The 22,653-nt window shown below is 38.1% G+C and overlaps 1 protein-coding gene across 3 annotated transcripts in view; it reads left to right on the plus strand.

The window, feature by feature from the left end:
* The first annotated feature begins 2,230 nt into the window (after positions 1–2,230).
* The window catches only part of dpy19l3 (dpy-19 like C-mannosyltransferase 3), a 56,254-nt gene continuing 35,831 nt past the window's right edge, over positions 2,231–22,653 (plus strand). The window contains exons 1-11 of one of the 3 annotated variants that reach the window (XM_084405502.1): positions 2,231–2,534; positions 3,398–3,523; positions 6,448–6,575; positions 10,281–10,371; positions 12,923–13,044; positions 13,123–13,268; positions 13,762–13,885; positions 19,082–19,216; positions 19,300–19,431; positions 21,995–22,096; positions 22,303–22,376. In XM_084405502.1, the coding sequence (XP_084261628.1) occupies positions 3,415–3,523; positions 6,448–6,575; positions 10,281–10,371; positions 12,923–13,044; positions 13,123–13,268; positions 13,762–13,885; positions 19,082–19,216; positions 19,300–19,431; positions 21,995–22,096; positions 22,303–22,376 (1,163 nt within the window). In that variant the 5' untranslated portion in view covers positions 2,231–2,534; positions 3,398–3,414. Of the gene's footprint in view, positions 3,283–3,397; positions 3,524–6,447; positions 6,576–10,280; positions 10,372–12,922; positions 13,045–13,122; positions 13,269–13,761; positions 13,886–19,081; positions 19,217–19,299; positions 19,432–21,994; positions 22,097–22,302; positions 22,377–22,653 lie in introns of all 3 variants that reach the window. The other 2 variants (XM_084405503.1, XM_084405504.1) reach the window with 2 other exon arrangements.

A 22,653-nucleotide genomic window follows, 5' to 3' on the forward strand; every position in this document is an offset into this window, starting at 1 on the left:
CACAGTCTTTCAGATCTGTTTCTAAACAAAGGATACTCTACTGTAACGGATGATCTTATAAAAGCAGGACCAAATACTGAAGGCAGCACAGCGAGTGTGTTTAGCTAAATATAATGGTGAAATAGAAGCATACAAATTCATAAGGCCACTTCATTTTCCTTTCTAAACCCTGTATGAGTTGGGCCACTTGCCTTTTAAATCTTCCCTCGATGTTGCTCTGCTGTTGCTTTCACTGGATGATGACGAAGAGGAAGACATGCTTTCAACGGAGTCTTTTAATTAAAGTCTGTATGCTAAAGAAACACGTTTTCTTTCACCGCAGATGGGAGTATTCAGCCTTACTGATGTTGATGGCAGCCATAGCAACATAGTCAAGTTGCAGTCAAACAGGGTTTGGTGTGTAAATGGACTCCTGCTGCTAGAGTTAAACTGCTCAGAGTCTGTATATCTGAGGCATACCCTCACAAAAGGGAAACAAACCATGCCATGGTTGCCCACACATTATTCTCACAATTGTAAACAAATTAATATGGCATAATTCATTCAGCAAATGGCATCTCAAACAGAGCACAATCAGTGACAAAGATGCGGTTAATCTCAAATCACCATTGTTACATAAAAATAATGAGTTTTTTTTTTTTTTTGCAACATTTTATTTCAAATTTAAGGGAAAAAGAGTGTAGAGGCTATGACAACATTTCATCATTTTAATCACCTTTTAACTTTCTAGTTTCTTGCAATTATTTATAATTATTTACTCTATTTATAGTCCAGCAAATTATTATTATTATTATTATTGTGTATTTATTTACAAATAATCTGTATAGATTCTCAATTAATATTTTGCTTTGGAAAAATCACATTAGGTCAATGCAATAAGTTAGACTCTCCGGGAAACCACATTGTTTTAATATGAAATGATTTGAAAGAAAATTACATTTGGTCACTAGCCTATAATGTAGTCAAGTTTGGGCCTGTGGAAAATCACATTGGTTCATAATTATGAGTCTGATTACATCCAACAAACATGATTAGATACATGTCATCTAAAACACACACACACACACACACACACACACACACACACACACACACACACACACACACACACACACACACACACACACACACACACACACACACACACACACACACACACACACACACATTAGATAAAACAGGCTACATTTAACTGATGAGGTATTTTGAGTGTATAACAAGTTTTTGCTTTTCTTTGGCTGTCGATCACTACAGAAGTACCATGTCAAAGATTTATTATAGGTCATATTAACAAATTCAACATTCACTTAAATTAATGATCACAGATTCAAACTAATTTTCAGCCTTGTCTAGGCTAAATGTTTGATAAAATATAACCATAGTGTGACAACTAGCCTATTTGATGTAGGCCTAGACCTACCCATTTTGGTTCTCTGGGTCGGCTAAGGACCAGCTTAAAATTTGAGAAATTAAAAATCATTAGCCTACAACATGAGTGACAGAATTTTCATGTCATTGTTGCGACAGAAAATATAAGCACCATTACTTAAACGAACTTTAAATTGCTCCATCCCCATGAGCAAATATACTGCAGTTTAGCAGTTACCATATACAATAAATTATCCACAGCAGTTGGCCGTTATGGGTGTCACCACTGGTGTAGTGCAGGGTATACGCAGGTATACACGGCGTATACCCACTTCTTTTTCAGTCTGCATTGCGTAGCTTATACCCACTTCTAAATCCCCTCTCATGTGCATCATTTAGTAGCTAATCCAATCTCATGCGAATAAAGAACACCCAGTAAAGACAGTGATCCCTTATAGTTGTCCAATTTTCATGTGTGGATGGACTAAGGAATAGTCACTCAAAATTCATAATTATTTAGTTGTCTCTTCCTATAGTCTGTGGGCCAGTATAAATTGCAAAAACTGCACCTCTTCTGTGGCTGATATTAATTTCATAATGATCCTTTCTCCATGAAGTCATGCAGCAAAAGTTAAGTGAGAATGTGCAAATATTAGGCTACTGGCCCATTTTGGGGTGAACTATGCAAGACTACATGTCACTGTTTATAACACAGAGCGTTCATCATTTGCTGGGACGCTTAAAACATATTGGGGGCATAAATTAAGAGTATACCCTCTCTATAGGCACCACTACATCACTGGGTGTCACGATCATGCGTCCCGGGGCAGCTGTTCAACAGGTAGGTTACTGAGACTCAAGAGGTGTAGAGTCTCCCAGGAGGGTGAGGAGCTGGATGTAATAGTGAATGCGCTCACGCTCATTTAAAGCCGATCGTTTCTTTACGAGGCGGTGCTGCATGCTGTCAATCTGCAGAATAGGAACAACACCGCGCTGATTTAACGAACTGCTCGCGGATTTAATATCCTATCTTCATTTTCTCCCCCGTTAACTGTATGGAGAAGTGGTTTGTCTTTATGCGCCGCTCGCAGGCTGGAGGCGAGTGTCTGTGAGGGAGGAGGAGCTACCGGACATCCGATAAGGAACTAAGAGCTTCATTGAACAGGGTGAGAGACGCGCAAGCATTAGTGCATTAATGTGCATTGTTTTACAGTGAGTGCAAAGAATGGGGGATGAGCGAGGTGAGGCAGTAGACAGCCGCCTGTCCCCTTGCTGGAGACCGAGATCAGCGGCTGATGCGATCTGAGATCTCCTGACATTGTTGCTGAGCTGTGAGCAGGAAACGCCGCTGCAAAACACAGGCCTGCCAATGAATGAATGAATGAATGAATGAATGAAATAAGCGTGGAGCGATGCTTTATTGTTTTGTATCGAGTGCGCTCTTTTGTTTGTTACGGACGCTCTCTGGCTGTTAAACTTGCCTGTAGTTCGCGAAAGTGTCAATATGGATGGAGACAATTGACACCGTTAGCTCTTGTGTTTCCAGTATAACGGATCGCTGTATCCCAGTGAAGTGTTTCTCAACACCTCAAGAGGCGGGATTTTAATCATTGTTTTGAATAACTTGCTGATTGAGTAATGGCTGTCTAATTTTATACATGTAACGTTAACAGCTGCTGTATTATGCTATCGTTATGTGGGCTACAGTATTATCTCATCATAGCTGTAATCATTTGCTCAAAACCAGGGTGCAAATTATGGACCAGCCCTCCCTAATTAAAGCTTGGGGTGTCTTCAAAGTAGCCTACGTGTTGTTGGTATATATGAAGCCTTTTCAAATGGTAACTGCAGGTTTGTCAGTAAACACTAGCCTATATAATATACAGTTGGCTATAACGGCGTTAGACTGAGGAGGTAAACATAGCAAGTCCTGTAACACGATTTTACACACAATATACTTTACTGTACAGTACTTAACAGTATATAAAACATGTCTTTTGTCATCATTATTGAACTTATATTTCACTAGGAAGCCTGTTTTCCAGTATGACTGCCGTCAGGCAGAGGAAGGGCAGTAAAGGGAAGGAGCCGGGGCCCAGCATTCAGAACCTGAAGCCAGAGTGTGTAACTGAACCTAGAGAGTGGTTTGCAACAGGTCAGTGCTGATTGTTACAGTAGATGAGTACATTTAAGGGGATACTCCACCCAAAAATGAAACATTTTTCATAATTTACCATCACTGTACCATCATGTCGTCCCAGATGTATATGGATTTCTTTCTTTAGATGAACACACACACACACATACAAAAGATTTTTAGAAAAATAATTCTCCAGTGTGAGCGATATAATCTTCATAAACCACGCAAGCCATTACAATGGTAACCTATGGTGTTCTAGTGCATGAATAATTTTGAAGCAAAACATTAGGGCCCGGTTTCACAGACAGGGTTCAGATTTAGCCAGGATTAGTCCTTAGTTAAATAAGGACATTTAAGTAGTTTTTTTTTTTTTTTTTTTAACATACCTTAGAAAAAAACAAAAACATTACTGGTGTGAATATTGAGACAAAACAATAGCACTGACATATTTTAAGAAATGCCAGTGCAGTTGCTTTCAGTTAAACCAGCTCAAACATGCATTTTAGTTTGGGACTAGTCTGTGAAACTGACCATAGGTGTGTTAAACTATAAACCATAGTTTCTGGTCAACTGTCATAACAAGCTTGAACTCATGAACCTGTGTATGATGGTTGAGTGGAAATTATGGTATTATAGTTTCAAAAGTTTAAAATATTATTATTTTCTCTCACACGCCTATTGTTTCAATTTAGAAGACATTGATTTATCCCCTAGGATTGTATGGGTTACCGTCATAATCGCTTTGTTTGGTTTTTGAAACGTGAAATTTTAGTTTACTATTCACTTGCATTATATGGACTCACAGAGATGGATTAGTTTTCTAAATAAAATTAATTTGTGTTCATCTGAAGAAAGAAAATCATCTAAATTTGGGACGGCATGAGGGTGAGTAAATGAGTAAATTTTCTTTTTTGGGGGTAGAGTATCCCTTTAATAAGTTCAAGCCAGAGCCTTGAGATGTGAATGTCAGCAAGTAAAGCAGGGCTCCAGACTAACTTTTTGCCTTGGTTGCACTGGTGCGCCTAACTTTTTTATTTAGGTGCACCAGCACAAAATTTGGGTGCACCCAAATTTTTCCTCGGATGTATCACCTTTAACGCCACAATTTTAAGGTCACCTTTTTATCACGCTCTATACACATTCATATATATTATGTAAATGAATTTAAACAAGAAGGTGTAGGTAAAAACTTTTATTTATTTTTTGAAGCACAATTATTAACGGTATTCCTACTCTTACCGATACTGCTTATCGATACAGTACTTTAACTGTATTCTTATGGTTCTTTTTGTTTTATATATAATAAACAAAGATAAACAATAGATAAACAAAAGATAAACAATTAAACAAAGATACACTTTATATAGGCCTACACAGTGCTTTAATTTCAGGAAGGCCTACTACTGTTCAGGCATGGTCTAAAAATAAATCTAATAAAGTAATAAAATGTAAAATAACACTGTAAAATTTATCATAAATAGATTAATGCTTATTAAAGCTGAAGTTATTCTTTCGAGAGCTGTGAGTGATTTTTCTCTTGTTGTTTGATTTGCAGTAATGGCGCAATCGTCAGCATGTTTATTAGACTGCGGCCCCTTTAAGACCGGGTGCAGATCTAATAGGCTACTGATGCACCATATTCTCCCAACTGTTTCCATAACTACGTCCATTTAAGACATAAACTGTTTTTAGTGAATCTCAAAGCCGGTAATTTTGACACGCTTTTGTGTACAATTGATCGTTTAGACGCGCACAATCTGCACATGAAACCGAAAGTATAATTTGCTTGTCTCGGACTGTTTCGGAGCGCGCGCCGCCATGCGAACAACATCTCTTGCGCAGATTTTTGTGTTTTTAATAGCTCTTTCAATTATTAAACGCGTCCCGCAATTTAGCAACAGTAGCTAGACTGCATTTACAACAATCACCGATCGTGCTGATTCTGAGTTTTAGGGAGAAATGACAGCGTAATGCTGCGAAGGGAAGAATTTGCGCGTAGATAGTTTTTAATGGTTTTAAGTTACCTCAATATATTATTTTTTATAATCTTTGGAAGCCGAAATTTAAAATAAAATCAGACTAATATAACAGACCTTAAGTGTAACCAGGCTACGTTTGAATGTTTAATTCTGTCCTCCGTCGTCACTCATTAAGCAGGGCTGTCGTGTTGTGCGAGCTGTGGCATCGCGTGAGAGAAGAGTGTGAGTTCCGTCAAAGGAGAACAAACGCCAACAAACGTTCGTGCAGAGGCAGCGGATGCGAGGACGTTAGGTGCACCGGTGCGACCTAGGAAAAATGTTAGTCGCACACTTACAAAATTTGGTCGCATATGCGACCAAATTGGTCGCACTCTAGAGCCCTGTAAAGTATTTAACGATTGTTCACATGTATCAAAGTGCAAAACACTTTTATACATTAGACATAGTTTTATATAATATAATAAAAAAAATAAAAGTTGCACTTTATTTTGATGGTCCTCTTTAGACATTCTGTTGATTAGGCTATAAGTTATGTTGCACCTACATGTCAACTAACTTTCTTTAGAGTATTAGTAGACTGTCTGCTTAAAATCTGCTAACTCTTTATTGTGATGCTCCTCCAACTGACATTCTACTGACAATAATTCACTTTGAAAGTGCATGTCAACTTATTCTTCTAACCCTTCCCTTACCCCTAACAGTCAACTAATACTCAACCAATACTCTAATGAGAGTTAATTGACATGTTGGTGCAACGTAACTTATAGTCAACAGAATGTCTAAAGGGGGCCATCAAAATAAAGAGTTACCAAAATAAATAGGCTAATACAGTATAAAAATATTATACACAAATATCCATGTAATATTAACCATAGATCAGTGTGCATGTCTCTTGTTTACCATGTGGATTGTTTAAAATTGTGGTCCGACTCCGAGTGATAATGTTGTCTTTCTCTCCAGGTGGATTCTCATGGTGGACAATATTGTGTATAACCATTGGCTCAATAGTGGGAGTTAGTCTGGGCTTGCTATGCTGCATCTATGTGGCTACACTTCATGAAAATGACCTGTGGTTCTCCAATATAAAGGTAAAGAGCTTTTTATGTTCAATGGTCTGAAACAAAGTGATACAACCTTCCATTTGGTATTCATTTCCTTTTCAGTCTTTGGTGAAAAGACAGAGGTCTTTTTAGTGTTCTTAGGCTTCTTGACTAATATAAATAACAGCTCAAGAGATCTAGATTCATAATGTGTGGTTGCGTTTAGTCAGTGATGGTGTTCTCATCTGTCCTATTTTCCATGCATTTCCTCTTGTAAAAGAATTGTTTTCCATATGTGCTGAAAGATAATTTCCCTCTTTGGCTTAACAGTCACATAAACATTTAGCCAGAGTTTAGGCTGCAGATCATGTTATGACTTCCAGACCTAAAACAGATGAAACCACCATGCCAAAAAAGTTATGTCATGTTCAGTTGGATAAATCAGCATGTCCCTCTATCCCAGATCGCTCATTAAAATAAAGCAGATCAGGAGTAGTTTAACCACATCTCCCAATCAATGCAGGATTTACCGCCGCTGGTTTTGCAATAAATCACCATTTATTTATTTTTATTTTATTTTTTTATTTATGGTGCCATGCAATTTGAGAGCCCTTTTTATTTCAACGTGACTGTGGAACCAAGGCCTAGTTTTCATTTAGTGAAGCTAACAGCAGCCAAACCTGCTGCTTTTCTGCAAGCATTGAACATTTTTTGCTCAGATTATTTTTCTTCTCAGAACACAGTGCATCTCATAAATACTCTGATTGACAATGCACTACACTTCATAATACTAGATAAGAGCACTTTTCTTTCAGAATGTGATGTCAGGATACTTTCTTCACTCATTAGTCTGAAGAGCATATTTAAAGGGCCCCTAATGGATTTTGAAAATGACCGGCTTTCATGTAGTGTGTAACATACAAGTGAATGAAAACATCCTGCAAAGTTTTAAATCTGAAAGTGCACCATACACAAAGTTATTGTCTTTCAAAAATAAGAGTCGACTCTGAGTCAATTAAATGAATCGTTATTCAAACGAGTCATACGCCGTTTCGTTGTGACGTCAAGACGAAACATTAGAATATTGCGCGCGCAGACACCAGGGCAAACTTGAACGCCCTCAAACCTGCAGCTGATTCCTGTGGATACTGGATAGCATCATCATGTCGAGCATAATGTATGCACTGTTATTGATACAGTTTCCACATGTTCACCGCAATAAATTAGATAAATACTCGGTAAATAAATAAGTAAGCCTATAAGTAAAATTGCAGATCTGACGTTGTTATGGCAATGGAGGTTTTTCTTTTCGACACACGGTAAACCAATCACAACAGACTGCGCTGTCTGGCCAATCAGAGCAGAGTAGCTCGCGGAAAGGAGGGATTTAGAGAGATGAGTCGTTTGAGAATCATTGAAAATGTGGTGATGTGCAAATGTACATTATGAGAAAATTAAACCGTTTTTTGACCTTTGATGCATGTAAACCTGTCGTAGGAGTCTCCAAAACAACATTAGGAAACTTTAAAATAGCATAATAGGGGCACTTTAATAATTACTGTATCCTGAACGAGTTCCTGATTACAGTACGGTACATTCTTCATCTAGGCTAAAGACGCAACATAAAGTTGACACTGTAAACGAATGGTTTCGAACCCAATTTCTGGAGGACCCCAACACTAAACATTTTGGTTTTCTCCCTAATTAAACCCACCAGATTCAACTTGTTAATAGAGACTCCAAGCTCTAAAATGGGGGCCAGATGAGGGAGACAGTGCTGTAATAGTAATAATTATTTTTATAAATGAGACATAACAGTTATGCCTGGTTTATATAGTGCAGCACGTGGAATGCATAGCACAAAAGGTCATCTCAGGTTTAAAATTAAGTCAGAGTGCGACAGCAGTGGAAAAAGGAAACTCATGCACGCTGGCTGGTATTTATGACTTGCTTATGAGTCATCCTACTTTCATCTGCACTCTTGCTTTCCGGAACGTGACTGGAAGCTTCAGGGACTGGATGACCACAGCTTTTGTCCCCATATGTTTCTTTCATTCTTCGGTTGAAGAACGCCTCAAGTGAGCATTTGAGAAAGGGTGTGCTTTATTTGCAGGAAAATAAATCACCTGTTCTGTTTCAGAGGAAGACCTGTGGGAATGTGGTTAGCAGCTAATCAAATGTTACTGCAGAGAGCCTCTGTTAGAAACACAGATTCCATGTTATTTTTATAATCGTTTCCACTTTTTTAATGGAAACCAGCAGTACATTTCACAGGGGCTTTGTAAATGTTCTCAGTTGGTGTTAGTGTTCCAGTATTTTAAGTTTTGTAATTGATGATATTGCCATGATTTTTGAACAAAGGCGTTTGAAGTCACGTGTTTGATTTTCCTCTGGGACGCCGCACTACAGCAGGAGACAGATGCTTTTGGGACGCTCCTAAATTTGTTGCGTGTGAAGTCATGTCCACGACGGTCTTAATTTCAAGCTGGACATTGTTCCATCATTTGTTCAGATAACTGTTTTTGCAAATACTCTTAAACCTTTTTTTTTTTTTTATGATGTTCCAAGCTTTTTTTTTCCCTTCTTTTTCCCTGACTTTCAAGAGGTCACCAGTTGTGCGGCCCACATGCCTTTCCCCCTGTCTCAGCCCCTCTCTGATCACATGTAAAATGTTCCTCCGGCAGATTGCTGTTTGGTGGCGACTGGAGCTTAGAATGATCTCATGAGGTTTTGTTTTATTGTTTTAATACATGTGCTATGAAGTTTTTGGGCATGAAATTCTGGAAAGACCGATAAACAAAAGAGCTTGCGGTCTCAAACAGGGAAAGAGAGAGGGACGTTTAGGAAAGACGGGAAAGACGTAGGATAATAGTCCTTGAGAATGAGGGTTCGTAGCAGGAGGAAGAGCAATTCGAATGATAATGTAGGGACCGCCCTGGATAGACCACCATTGCTAAACTTTGGGGCAAAAGACAATCCGAGGGACTACAAGAGTGGGCAAAGGGGCACAGAAGAGTGCGTAAAGCTTTCATGGAATCACATTTCTGGACAAAACTGTTGGCCGGCTGTTGTCATAGCAGCAGGATTACTGTTGGCAGGGGGTATTGGGTTGTTTCATGCATGGTGTGTTTATTCTATACACGAGAACCTGCTGTGGTTTTCACACTTAAAGGTAAGCAGACGCAGGATCTGTCTTAATTTTTTTAGCAAGAATGTTGCTAAGAAATGTTGTGGAATGAAGATATGAATGCATGCTCTTTGTGTAAAGACAAGCAGTATTGGTCATTTGTTCAGTGTTTGTTCAGTTGTGTTATCTCCATTGTGTTATGTTCTACAGTACCCTCATTATTATACTTTTTTTTTTTTTTGACTCTTTGTGCTTGAGTTTTTCAGAAGAAAAAGGTTTAAGGCTGTTTTATCAAGAAAAATAAAAGTGTAACACGTCTCTTCAAACCAAAACCAAATTTCATGCAATTCTAATCTCGAGGAGCATATGGATCTTTTTTTGTCGGGATGTTGTTTAGTTCTGAAAACTGCTTCCACTATAAAACTCCACCATATTTACAACACCTGTTTTTTTTCTTCCTCAAGGTTTTTATTGCGAATGAAATCTCAGTTTATTCTGGGCAGATAGCTGCACTGATTTCTTTTTCAGATGGGAAATGCATTTCATTTTGACACCATTTACTCCTGTTGTGCTTCTTGTCATAGTTCATTTTTACTGAATCTTATCCTCTCTTCTTGCATTTGTAGGAAGTCGAGCGTGAAATCTCCTTCCGGACAGAATGTGGCCTTTATTACTCCTACTACAAACAGATGTTGAAGGCCCCTTCTGTACAGCAAGGTACAGATATCTACTCACAAGATATATACGACTATACGATCACCCTTGCATAATGCCATATTTCTGATAGAACACTGATGTTTTAAGGGATAGTTCAACTTAAAATTAAAATTAAGTCATCATTTACCCACCCTGGTGTTGTTTTAATGCCATATGGCCTTCTTTCTTTTATGGACCACAATGACTTTTGGACCACAACGGACCATTTAATGTGGTTTAGTGAAAAACAAACGTAAATTTAATGTGTTATTTAAAATTCTTGACCTTGGCCGTTCGTCTTCTCTGCACGGCTGCACGACGTGTGCGCATCAGTTCACTCCGTCGCGCCCAGAAAAAGCACATGAGTTGTGAGAAATCAAGATTAACAAAAATGAGACATGAAATAGGCCAACATCTAATGTACCTTCTTCTCTGAGGTGAATATATCTGTTGTGTTCATCATAACAAGGAGTTATTGTGTTCACATCTGTCAGACAAACAGAGTTGCGGTCTGGTGATATTGGACTCAGTGAAGAATGTGCACAGATACTTTTTTGGGGGGGAATTCTAGGTGTTGTATTTAATGTTCTGTTTTTTTATTTATCTTGATTTCTCACAAATTGTTTTTTTCTGAGCGAGAAGGAGTGAATGCAGCGCTAATAGAGTCTTGCGAACATGCACGGTGTGTAGCCGTGCACTGAGGACCAACAGCCAAGGTCAAGAATTGTGTTGAATAATACATCAAATTTCGGTTTGTTTTTCACTAAACCCTATTTTATACCCCCAGAACACTTGGAATATATGTGTTGCATGGGATCTTTCTGTGATACATTTTGCATTTTTTTTACAAATCTTGATGCTTCTATTCACTGTCATTCACTGCTATTATATGGATGAGCACAAGGACGTTTTCAAAAATTGTCTTTTTGTGGTCCATAAAACAAAGAAAGTCAAATGCCAATACACCAACAACAGGGTGTGTAAATGATGACTTCATTTTCATTTTAGGGTGAACTATTCCTTTAAGTTCTTATTTTTTTTTTTTTTATGTAGTAATATTGCTCCTATAGGGCAATTATTATTTTATAATCACTGTCTGTAAGTGTAAAACATTTTCAAGTACCTACTACCTATGATCCCATTTTCTTACTAACCCTAAGCTTTTTTTTTTTAGCTCTGTCCATAACAGCAAGTTTCTTGTACTTCGCTGTTTGCTTTCCATTATCACTTACGTAATCCGAGAGCTATCGAAGGAATGTCTCATTACGTAACCATATCAGTGTGACTGGTCTCAGAAAATGGAGAGGAAATGCACAACTTTGCTCTAAATGGTCTTTGCTCATGCTAATTGGCTTAACAGCCCCATTTTGAATGGATTTTCTTTGTGCTCCTACACTGAAAAACAAATACAATTAGGTCATTACCCATTGAGACTGAAATGGTAAGAGCCGCAGTGATGCCAAAAGCTGTTCTCTAGACACCACTACAATTGGGCCTTTGGACTTATAGAAATGTTCAGAGCATTGCTTTTGTATTAAGCATTCACTGAAATTGATTACTGTTAAATGTCACAGCTGTAGTATTATCTGCAGTAGTATAAAGAAAGGTTGGTTTGAAATTTTGAAATCCACTTCCATTATTCCATTTAGTGGCAATTTCAGCCCACATTTACAATAGTGGAAACCTTTCGAATCGTTGTTGTATTGTAAGTAAGTATTATCAAAGTATTATTGTCTGCATATGAGCTCTAATTATTATATAAGGCATACTGCTATACAAAGGCAAAATATACTAACTATACATTTTGTCAAAAAAGTATTTAAGACTATTATAATATATCTGTGTTGTGACTGATGGGTTTGGCTCAACTATGCTCAGTTTGATACTGGAGCAATCAAAATAAATCCAAATAAGATGTTCTATATTGTAGTGTTGGTGTAGTTACTGTGTTTTGCCTTTGAAATGCAGCATAGTATCCACAGAAATATACTGTATTATATATATATATATATACTGTATCATATATATATATATACATATATATATATATAAACTGAGACAGACTAAATCCAGAAGAACTGGACGATCTAAGACGATTAGCAGACCTTCCTGCAAAGCTACAGTACTGTGAAAAGTTGAGGCACTCGTGTAAAACTGCTGTACAGTGAGAATACTTTCAAAAATAATGTCATAAATAGATTAATTAGATCAATTAACTTCTGTTAACTAAATCAAATCAATATTTGGTGTGACCACACTTGCACATAGTTTTTCAGGTAGCTTTGCAGGTATAGGGTTCTTCATATGTCTCAGTTTTTTCTGTTTCTTCATGTAATCACAGATGGACTCGATGATGGTGAGATCAGATTGTCAGACTCCTTGTGCATACAAAAATCTCACTGGATTATTATAATTAATAGCAAAAGGAATGTTTGGAAATGTAAACTGATATTTCTTACTGACACACTGCAGCAAAATATATAAATAACTGGCTTAAAACCATTTTTGTATGTGTGTGTGTGTGAAAACTAATGTGCCTAAGAGTTAAGAGTGTGTGTTCTTATGTTCACAGGTCTTTATGAGCTTATTCATGACAACACTACTGAATCCAAGAGGACAATAAACATCCTTCAACGTATGAACATCTACCAGGAAGTGTTCCTTAGCATTTTGTACAGAATACTTCCCATCCAGGTGTTCAATCACTTCTGTTTTCTTTGTAAGATGTATAGATTGTCTTGGGCTTTTCCAACCTGTGTGTTTGTTTTGCAGACCTACTTGGAGCCAATTTATTTCTACATCTACACAGTGTTTGCTTTGCAGACAGTGTATGTCTTCGCTCTCTTTATCACTAGCTGGTTACTCAGTGACTCATGGCTGGCTGGAGCCCTCAGTGGAGTCTGGTACATTCTGAACAGGTATGTGTGTGCTCAACAAAATTACAATCAATCTTTCATGCACACAAAACTCACCTTTGCAATCTGGTGTGAATAAATGCTTATTGTGATGCAGTGAGTATCTGTATTTAGGTAATTGTGAAGGCCGATATGTTTCTCTAAAATACGGTTTCAATCTCTCAAGGACATTTAGGGCTTTAGGATATTAGGATGTTCCCTCTGGAACAATCTCAGTATTTAAGAAGCCTGCTTTGAATGTTCAAAATAATAGAGATACAGATAGTCCACACACAAACTATTGTTTGAGTTGGTATGGAAGCTCAATCAAGAGGAGCAATGTTTGGATCACATCACAATTTTTACACTTTTTAGGAAACTCACGAATGACTTCTCTGCATTTTAAGCTGGAATTGTAGAACATATTGTAGCATTGAAAAATTACACCTTCAGACTTTGTTTTTCTTGTGCCTGTGTTTTTTCTTTGTGCTTGATTGCATTCTTCATTTGTGTACAGAGTGGACACCACACGCGTGGAGTTTACCATATCTCTAAGGGAGAACTGGTCAATACCTTTCTTTGCTCTTCAGGTGGCTGCCATAACCTGCTACTTAAGGCCACAGCTAAAACCTATTCACCAGGTAATCGTCTGTCCTCATAAATTTAGATGTATATTCAGTAACCACTATCAAATGATATCCATTATTGATGGGAAGTCCAATTCTTTTTAGTGAATTTGTTCTTTCGAACAGTTAGTTTCTGTTTCAGGAAAAAAAAGTATTCAACGGTTCTTTCACATCATCACATAATGACGTTATTTATATGTAACGCTATCATCCCGGCAGGGGAAAAAATACAATCAGACACCCTGCATACACAATGCTTTGTATTAAAATGAATTTACATGTCTTGACTGAACTGTTTTTGCATGTTTTAATAAGATGTTGTTTAATATAACTATCTGTACTATGCGTTTGATTTTAAAGAAACTTTCATTTCACTCGTTCAATGTGAGCTAGTCCTTGGTTCACACATGCTCATAGTATCAGCAGCTAACTCATTAGTTATCTACAATGCGATCAAGTCTGAGACTGTTCTCAGTTCAGTTTACTGGTGACTCGACAACTGTTGCAACCATTGATTGGAACCGATTCTCGAGAACTGCTGTCACAGAGTATCAGCGTTCTGTTGACTGGAGGACTACTGCCTCCGGATCACTGTGATGTGAGATGGATCAAACACTGAAGTGTGTAATTTCTGCATCACTAGCTTCACCAAACATTTGCTGAACACTCACTCTCATCTCCCATTGGTTGGAAAAACAGAAGTAGGGTTGGTATCATTTGAATTTTAGCGATTCTGATTCTGCTTATCGATTCCCAGTATGATTCCAGTATGGGGAGAAAAAAAGTCAAACATTTAGATATCAGACATATGTATTCTGTCTTTTTGCAAAAATTTCTGTTGCAGCTGAATACCATGAACAAAAATCAACAGCCTAAAAACAACTAACTAATAAACTAGACTAACTAATATTAATTTCTAACATTACTAAAGACAAGTATACAGTCAGTAATGCAATAAGAACAAATAAACAAATTAGCAATAGCACAAATAAATACAACTGAACAAAATTCAGTAATTTAACTCCAAGGCAAAATAACACTGCATAGTTTTCTTTTTTATAAATATAATAAAGATTCATCCTTATTTATGCTGGGTACACACCAAAAGATTTTTTACATCTTATAAGATTTTCAAAATGTGATAGACCACAAACATGAGGACAAAAAATCCTAGATTTAACCGTTTTGCTCCTATAGTGTGTGTTGTGCCATGATGTGACAAAGACAGCACACCACACACGAACAGATTTTCAACCAGAGTCTCGACTGTGAACAAGCATGGCGGACGATATGCAGGAAGAAATTGCGATGATAGTGTTTGGAAAGGATTTACACAACACGTTGTATAAACATTTGTGCTGTTGCCACAAATCAACAAGCTGATCCTCCATCTCTGCTGTCCACATCAATTTCATTTGTGCTGCGCCATGACTGCGTTTGTTATGATTTCTGATTGGATATTGTTTCGTTTCACGTGATAATCTCCAGAGCGTGCACGCGTTTGTCCTCGGGGTTCCCCCCACACATCAGGATTTCTGATCGTAAATATTCAACAAGTTGAATATTTACGATTCGCGATCAGGGCGGCTCCGACATTCTTCCGAGCAGGTTCGGACACTCTTAACACACCTCACACACCAAGGGAAAATCTGATAAGATAATCTGTAGAACCATCAAGATAATCGGGACATAGCTAGGATTGTCGGAAGGGGGGAAATCGGCCCAAAATCAGCCCGATTATCTTTTGGTGTGTACCCAGCATAAGTTTACAAAAGGTATTCAAAAGGTATTCAGTCGAGATCCATGAGTGATTTTTCTTTTTCTTTTGTTGTTTGATTTACATTAATGGCACAGATGGCAGCAGGTTTATTAGGCTTCTGTCACTTTAAGACCTAATGCACGGATCCAATATACTGTTACACATGTTTTCTTTCTCGACTGTTTACGTTCAATTAAGACATAACTGACTGTGTTTTCCAGGATATTTTGACATAATTTTGTCAATTCAAGCGCAAAAAGAAACAAAAGAGAACTCAATTCAGTATTCGTGCACTATATTAAAGGTGGCTTTTTGTGTGCGCGCTCTGGATGTGCCCTGTGCAGATAACAGTGTGCGAGTGCAGTCGAGTTATCTTTCGCATCTTCTTGTGCTTGAATGGTTTAAAATCATATTAAAATGCACACACAAGAATCAATAAGCAGAATCTAAATTTTAATTTTATAACAAATATCCGATTCCAGAATTGGAATTGATTTTCAATCCCCAATCCTACAGAAAACCCTTCCCCAAATTTACACTGAGACAGTGTGCTGGTTGGGATGTTGGTCCTGTCCCAAATGACACATTACATGTGCACTTGCGGTCTTGCCGACTATTGCATGTGTCCTGTAAGTCCACAAGACCATGGTCAGGGGTTCTTAACTCTGACCCTCAAGGTCCACTTTCCTGTAGAGTAGTGGTTCTCAACTGGGGCGTTCAAAGAACAACGGGGGGCGTTGGAAGCAAGATTTTTGAAAGGGTTCACGAGTTTAAATAATATAACGAAAATTTTTGTTAATTTACTTTTTTTCATTTTAAGCATTTAGTAATTTATTTGTAATTAACACTTTAAGTGCCCTATTTAAAAAGTGTTAGAACTATGTATATGTTAAATGATGTTGTAAAACATATGCACAGAGTGTGAGGTCATATTGTGTGTGCACGTACGTCTATGGTGCGCGTGAAAGAATACGTCAGCAGCGCTAAAAAAAAACATTCGTCCGCAGCCGCTCTACTCCTTACCGCAAGTCCACCGTCAATGTTGTAGGTAGGCACTAGGCAGGTTTTTTGTGTTAATTTCTATTGCATTACGATTGAAAGCAGTATCAATAATGTCAAAAATATGATGTGCAGTCAAGTTCGGATGTGTGTATTATGCTGTTTAAATTAGTGTTCTCACCGTTCTTGTTGTGATTCGCGGAGTTTTGACAAGCGTGCCGCACAAGCCTTGAAAAGTGAAGCCAAAACGTCTCGATCGCCCCCTGGTGACTGGTCCTAGTATAGGTCATAAGCCCCGCCTCCCCGTGTTATTCAACAATGAGACAAACTAAACAATTCAATTACACTTCAAATATCTTTTTTCCAAAGGTGGTTTCTTTCATTTGCTGTCGTTTTTATCACGCTGATGTAAGTTCAAGTGTCTGTTTCAAAAATAAGTTGGTTTTTAGTTAGTTACGTGATGCGGTGGTGTAACGTCATGATTGACAGGTTCTCTGAGCGAAGTAATCACTGAAGCACCAACGGAGACTGAGGAGATTGTATTTACTTTATTTTAACAAGCCTCTTGTCGTACTGCAATCAATTTTTTAAAAAGTGTGCAGAATCCACTCTCCCTGAGTGCATTCTGCGAGAGTGAGGGCGGAGCGTTGATTTCGCGGTTTTAAATCCAGCTCACTACTGCGCAGGTCTGGTCCCGAGATCGCTACTGCGCAGACTCAAGTTCCAATATGTCAGCGCCATATCGGGACACTGGCGGCTTCAGTTCTCATCAATGGAAGAGAGCGAAGGGGCGTCGTCCATCTTTTTTTACAGTCTATTAGTTTTGACGAGTTGTATTTTGACGACTTGATATTATTTCTTATTCAAAAGTTTAGAACGCCTAACATTCTAAAATCTTCCAGTTTAATGCGACATGTAGCCTAAGCTATGTATCGTTACTTTTGCAACGACTCTATAATTTTTCCAGTCATAGACCAGCGCTCAAGCACTAGAATCCAGCGCTGACAAGAATCAGCATTCACGTGCTCAAAAATGTGTTTCGCGCTGACAACAATCCGGTGGTGCCTAGAATCATGCAGCGGAGGAATGGAAAGTTGACAAGCCATTAAAAAGTATTGACTTAAGAAACACTTATATTTGTTCAAATATTTTCAATAAATCATTTTCCCATTCACTCCGGCGACTAAATTCTATTTATAAGGTAAAACTTTTACATTTTTAGGCATTACCTAATTCCAATCCCTAATGCCAAAATGTTTTCTTGTTCACCAAGTAATTTACTGGTCAGGCATTATTGTTAACTCGCAAGACAGTAAGGAGAAAATGACAATTTGATGGATAATTTAAATATATTCTGCAATCACATTTTGGTATGTTTTCATTCCGCCATCACATCTGAGCGCGAAACGCTGCTTGGGTAGTTTCAAGATATAAAAATAATTAATAATACAATAATAATTAATTTTTCAGTGCATTTGTTTTACAATATATGGCTATTACTGTCATGGGATTAATATTATAACTATTATTATGTAGTAGTGTAATGTAGACAGACACAACTAAAAGAGGTTTTAATTTTTCTTTGTTTAATTTGCACACTGAATATGGGTTGGAGCTTTTACTTTTGAACTCTCAAAGTGCACCAGATTGATGAATTTAACATTAAAATGCCCTGTAAAATATACAGACCTGGATATTGGATAAGGGGGCACTGGCCCAAAAAAGGTTGAGAACCACTGTAGAGTTTAGCTCCCACTTTAATCAAACTCACTTGCCTGTACATTTCTAGTAATCCTGAAGACCTTGATTAGCTTGTTCAGGTGTGTTTGATGAGGGTTGGAGCTAAACTCTCCTGGAAAGCTGACCGTTAGGACCTTTTACCTGACAGTCAAAGCAGCATTACATCACAAAAGTGTGGACTGTGAGGAAGACATTGAGGGCTAAGAGTGTCATTTGGGATAGGGCCGTTGTGATCGCACCACAGAGCCACAGTGTTTACAATCTTCAGTGTTGACAGAAATGAACCTACAAATTGCTTACGTTAAGTCATTTCTAAATTAGAAAGAGAAAGTTTTGGAAAAATTACAAATGTAAATGTAAAGTAAATATAATCCAGTCTAATAACTCGTCGGAAAAGACAGGGAAAATAAAAGGCAGTAAGTTGAGATAAATGTTTCTGACTGCTTGCTGCTGTGGAATAGTTTTGTGAAATATGAAATGGAGGTTAGCAATTTCAAGTGTATTTATGATATATTTACTCTGCTGAACACATATTTGTTCTCTCTCAGTATGTTCTCTCAGCACAGACTCTAATTGCTTTCCTGACATATGGTATATCACTGAAAACATTATCATTTTATGAGCTCTGAAGAAAGAACAAGGTTTTTGTATGTTTGGTTGTCTGGGTGGTTAAAGCTGAACATCATTTTGCATTCATGTACTTTCAACCACAGAGGGTGGTGCTGTGGCTGGTGTTCGTCTCCACCTTCTGCTTCTGTTTGACATGGCAATTCAATCAGTTTGTCCTGCTGGTGCAGGCACTTATAATCTTTACTTTGGATTGCCTGGACTTCTTCACAGCGGAACAGGTGATGCTCAAACACACATATTGGAGACCTTCCACCTTTTGGAGTTCATGTGAGGTTGGATATTCATTTCTTTCTCTCTGCAGGTGGTCTCTCTTTATCTGATGCAGGTGTTGAGTCTGTTATTGGTGTGGCTACTGCAGTTCTGCAATTCTATGATTCTGGGTTCTCTGGTGCTCAGCTTCATTGTGTCTGTTCTCTTCATCAAACACTTCCAGGTCAGTGTCCATCTCAGTACATGAATTTTAAAATGGTAAAAAAATCTAAATAAAAAAAAAAGTCGGGGTATAACACCTGTATTTGTGATTCTAAGAACACATCATCACTCCTTTTATCTTGTATTTCGCATGAAATCCCAGATAACACACGCGCACACATAAATATATATATATATTAATATCATGTATCTATTATATTCAATTTGTAGAAGGAGATTTGTAATGTGCTTATCTGTAATTTTGTCACTAAAATATTCTGGCAGATGTTAGACCGACATTAAGCAAATGTCCTTGCAACATTTATGGTTTAGAATGCACTGTATATGTTAATCTGCTCCTTAAAGATGTTAATCAGATGTTTGTACACAAATATGATCAAAGTGAACACAATGCTTTCCAGATGATCTCTGTGATGAACTGTACATGTGCTTACTGGGATGTGAGCTCTAGTATTGTGTTCTGAATTACATAACAGAATTTAAATAAAGGAAACCCTATTTGGGCAGATAAGTTTGAACAATTTAAAAAGATTTGTGCGGTTGCTCTCATATATACAGTGAGGAAAATAAGTATTTGAACACCCTGCTATTTTGCAAGTTCTCCCACTTAGAAATCATGGAGGGGTCTGAAATTGTCATCGTAGGTGCATGTCCACTGTGAGAGACATAATCAAAAAAAAAAAATCCAGAAATCACAATATATGATTTTTTTTTAAACTATTTATTTGTATGATACAGCTGCAAATAAGTATTTGAACACCTGAGAAAATCAATGTTAATATTTGGTACAGTAGCCTTTGTTTGCAATTACAGAGGTCAAACGTTTCCTGTAGTTTTTCACCAGGTTTGCACACACTGCAGGAGGGATTTTGGCCCACTCCTCCACACAGATCTTCTCTAGATCAGTCAGGTTTCTGGGCTGTCGCTGAGAAACACGGAGTTTGAGCTCCCTCCAAAGATTCTCTATTGGGTTTAGGTCTGGAGACTGGCTAGGCCACGCCAGAACCTTGATATGCTTCTTACAGAGCCACTCCTTGGTTATCCTGGCTGTGTGCTTCGAGTCATTGTCATGTTGGAAGACCCAGCCACGACCCATCTTCAATGCTCTAACTGAGGGAAGGAGGTTGTTCCCCAAAATCTCGCAATACATGGCCCCGGTCATCCTCTCCTTAATACAGTGCAGTCGCCCTGTCCCATGTGCAGAAAAACACCCCCAAAGCATGATGCTACCACCCCCATGCTTCACAGTAGGGATGGTGTTCTTGGGATGGTACTCATCATTCTTCTTCTTCCAAACACGTTTAGTGGAATTATGACCAAAAAGTTCTATTTTGGTCTCATCTGACCACATGACTTTCTCCCATGACTCCTCTGGATCATCCAAATGGTCCAAAGGCCACTGGCAAACTTAAGACGGGCCTTGACATGTGCTGGTTTAAGCAGGGGAACCTTCCGTGCCATGCATGATTTCAAACCATGACGTCTTAGTGTATTACCAACAGTAACCTTGGAAAGGGTGGTCCCAGCTCTTTTCAGGTCATTGACCAGCTCCTCCCGTGTAGTTCTGGGCTGATTTCTCACCTTTCTTAGGATCATTGAGACCCCACGAGGTGAGATCTTGCATGGAGCCCCAGTCCGAGGGAGATTGACAGTCATGTTTAGCTTCTTCCATTTTCTAATGATTGCTCCAGCAGTGGACCTTTTTTCACCAAGCTGCTTGGCAATTTCCCCGTAGCCCTTTCCAGCCTTGTGGAGGTGTACAATTTTGTCTCTAGTGTCTTTGGACAGCTCTTTGGTCTTGGCCATGTTAGTAGTTGGATTCTTACTGATTGTATGGGGTGGACAGGTGTCTTTATGCAGCTAACGACCTCAAACAGGTGCATCTAATTTAGGATAATAAATGGAGTGGAGGTGGACATTTTAAAGGCAGACTAACAGGTCTTTGAGGGTCAGAATTCTAGCTGATAGACAGGTGTTCAAATACTTATTTGCAGCTGTATCATACAAATAAATAGTTAAAAAATCATATATTGTGATTTCTGGATTTTTTTTTTAGATTATGTCTCTCACAGTGGACATGCACCTACGATGACAATTTCAGACCCCTCCATGATTTCTAAGTGGGAGAACTTGCAAAATAGCAGGGTGTTCAAATACTTATTTTCCTCACTGTGTATGTATATATATATATATTGTGTGATTTTGACTTTTAAGCGGTGGAATAGAAAAATGACAGTTCTAGTATATACAGTGTGCACAAAATGTATGTATGTGCAAAAAAGAATTACAGGCTCACTAATGTATTTTATCCTAATAATCCCATATGCTACATGATTACATTACAGGTCAAACACATTAGATAGAAACAATATCTAAATACAGCAGGCAAAATAGGGCTTTATACTAAAACAATGTTTACTTGAAACACTTTATCACTTTTGTTTTTCTGTACGAACCTTATCTGTGTTTCCTAACATCCAATTCTGTTGTGATTGAAAACAGAGGCTAAGAATATTGTTGTTGTTTATTTATTAATACCTGCTGTGTACGTGTATGGCTTTCAGACGGGGTTAAAGACGGGCAGCTTTGTTATACGAGTTGGAAAACTGGCTCTTCACACACTCCTAGTCCTCACATTAACTTTCACCATCAATTATTCAGCCAAGGTGAGCTATGAATCGTGTTTTACATCGTCCACCCCATCATTAATGATACAGTACAGCTTCTCTACCTGCTCCTCCTGAGACAAAGCTTTACGTTCACTCTCATTGTCTGTCTTCATATCTCATTCTCATAAAAACCCACATCCCCAATCTCACGAGACACTCACATGAATGACTTCATCCTTCACTCTCTCCATTTTAATTGACAGAAAATACTCCAACTGAAATCGGATGAGCACATCTTTAAATTCATAAAGGCCAAGTTTGGCTTCGGGGCAACGAGGTAAGTCTTTGGTCATCTCTTGTGGTGCTACATCTATGCCTTTATCATGAGTCAAATGCCATATCGTGGTGTCTTATTCAGAAGTGAGATCTACTCAGAGACGAGAGCGAGCCATTAATCCGCTGTGATTAAATGGGTTCAGCTCTGGTGAAAAAATAACATCTGGAACACAATATAATCTGCTCATCCACTAGATATTTATCACGCCATTTCAGTTGATCAGATGAATTGCTGCTCCCAATAATCCGTATAATACATATGCAGCCCGCACTCCCTC

This window comes from Rutilus rutilus (genome assembly GCF_951802725.1).
Source record: "Rutilus rutilus genome assembly, chromosome: 3".
NCBI lineage: Eukaryota > Metazoa > Chordata > Actinopteri > Cypriniformes > Leuciscidae > Rutilus > Rutilus rutilus.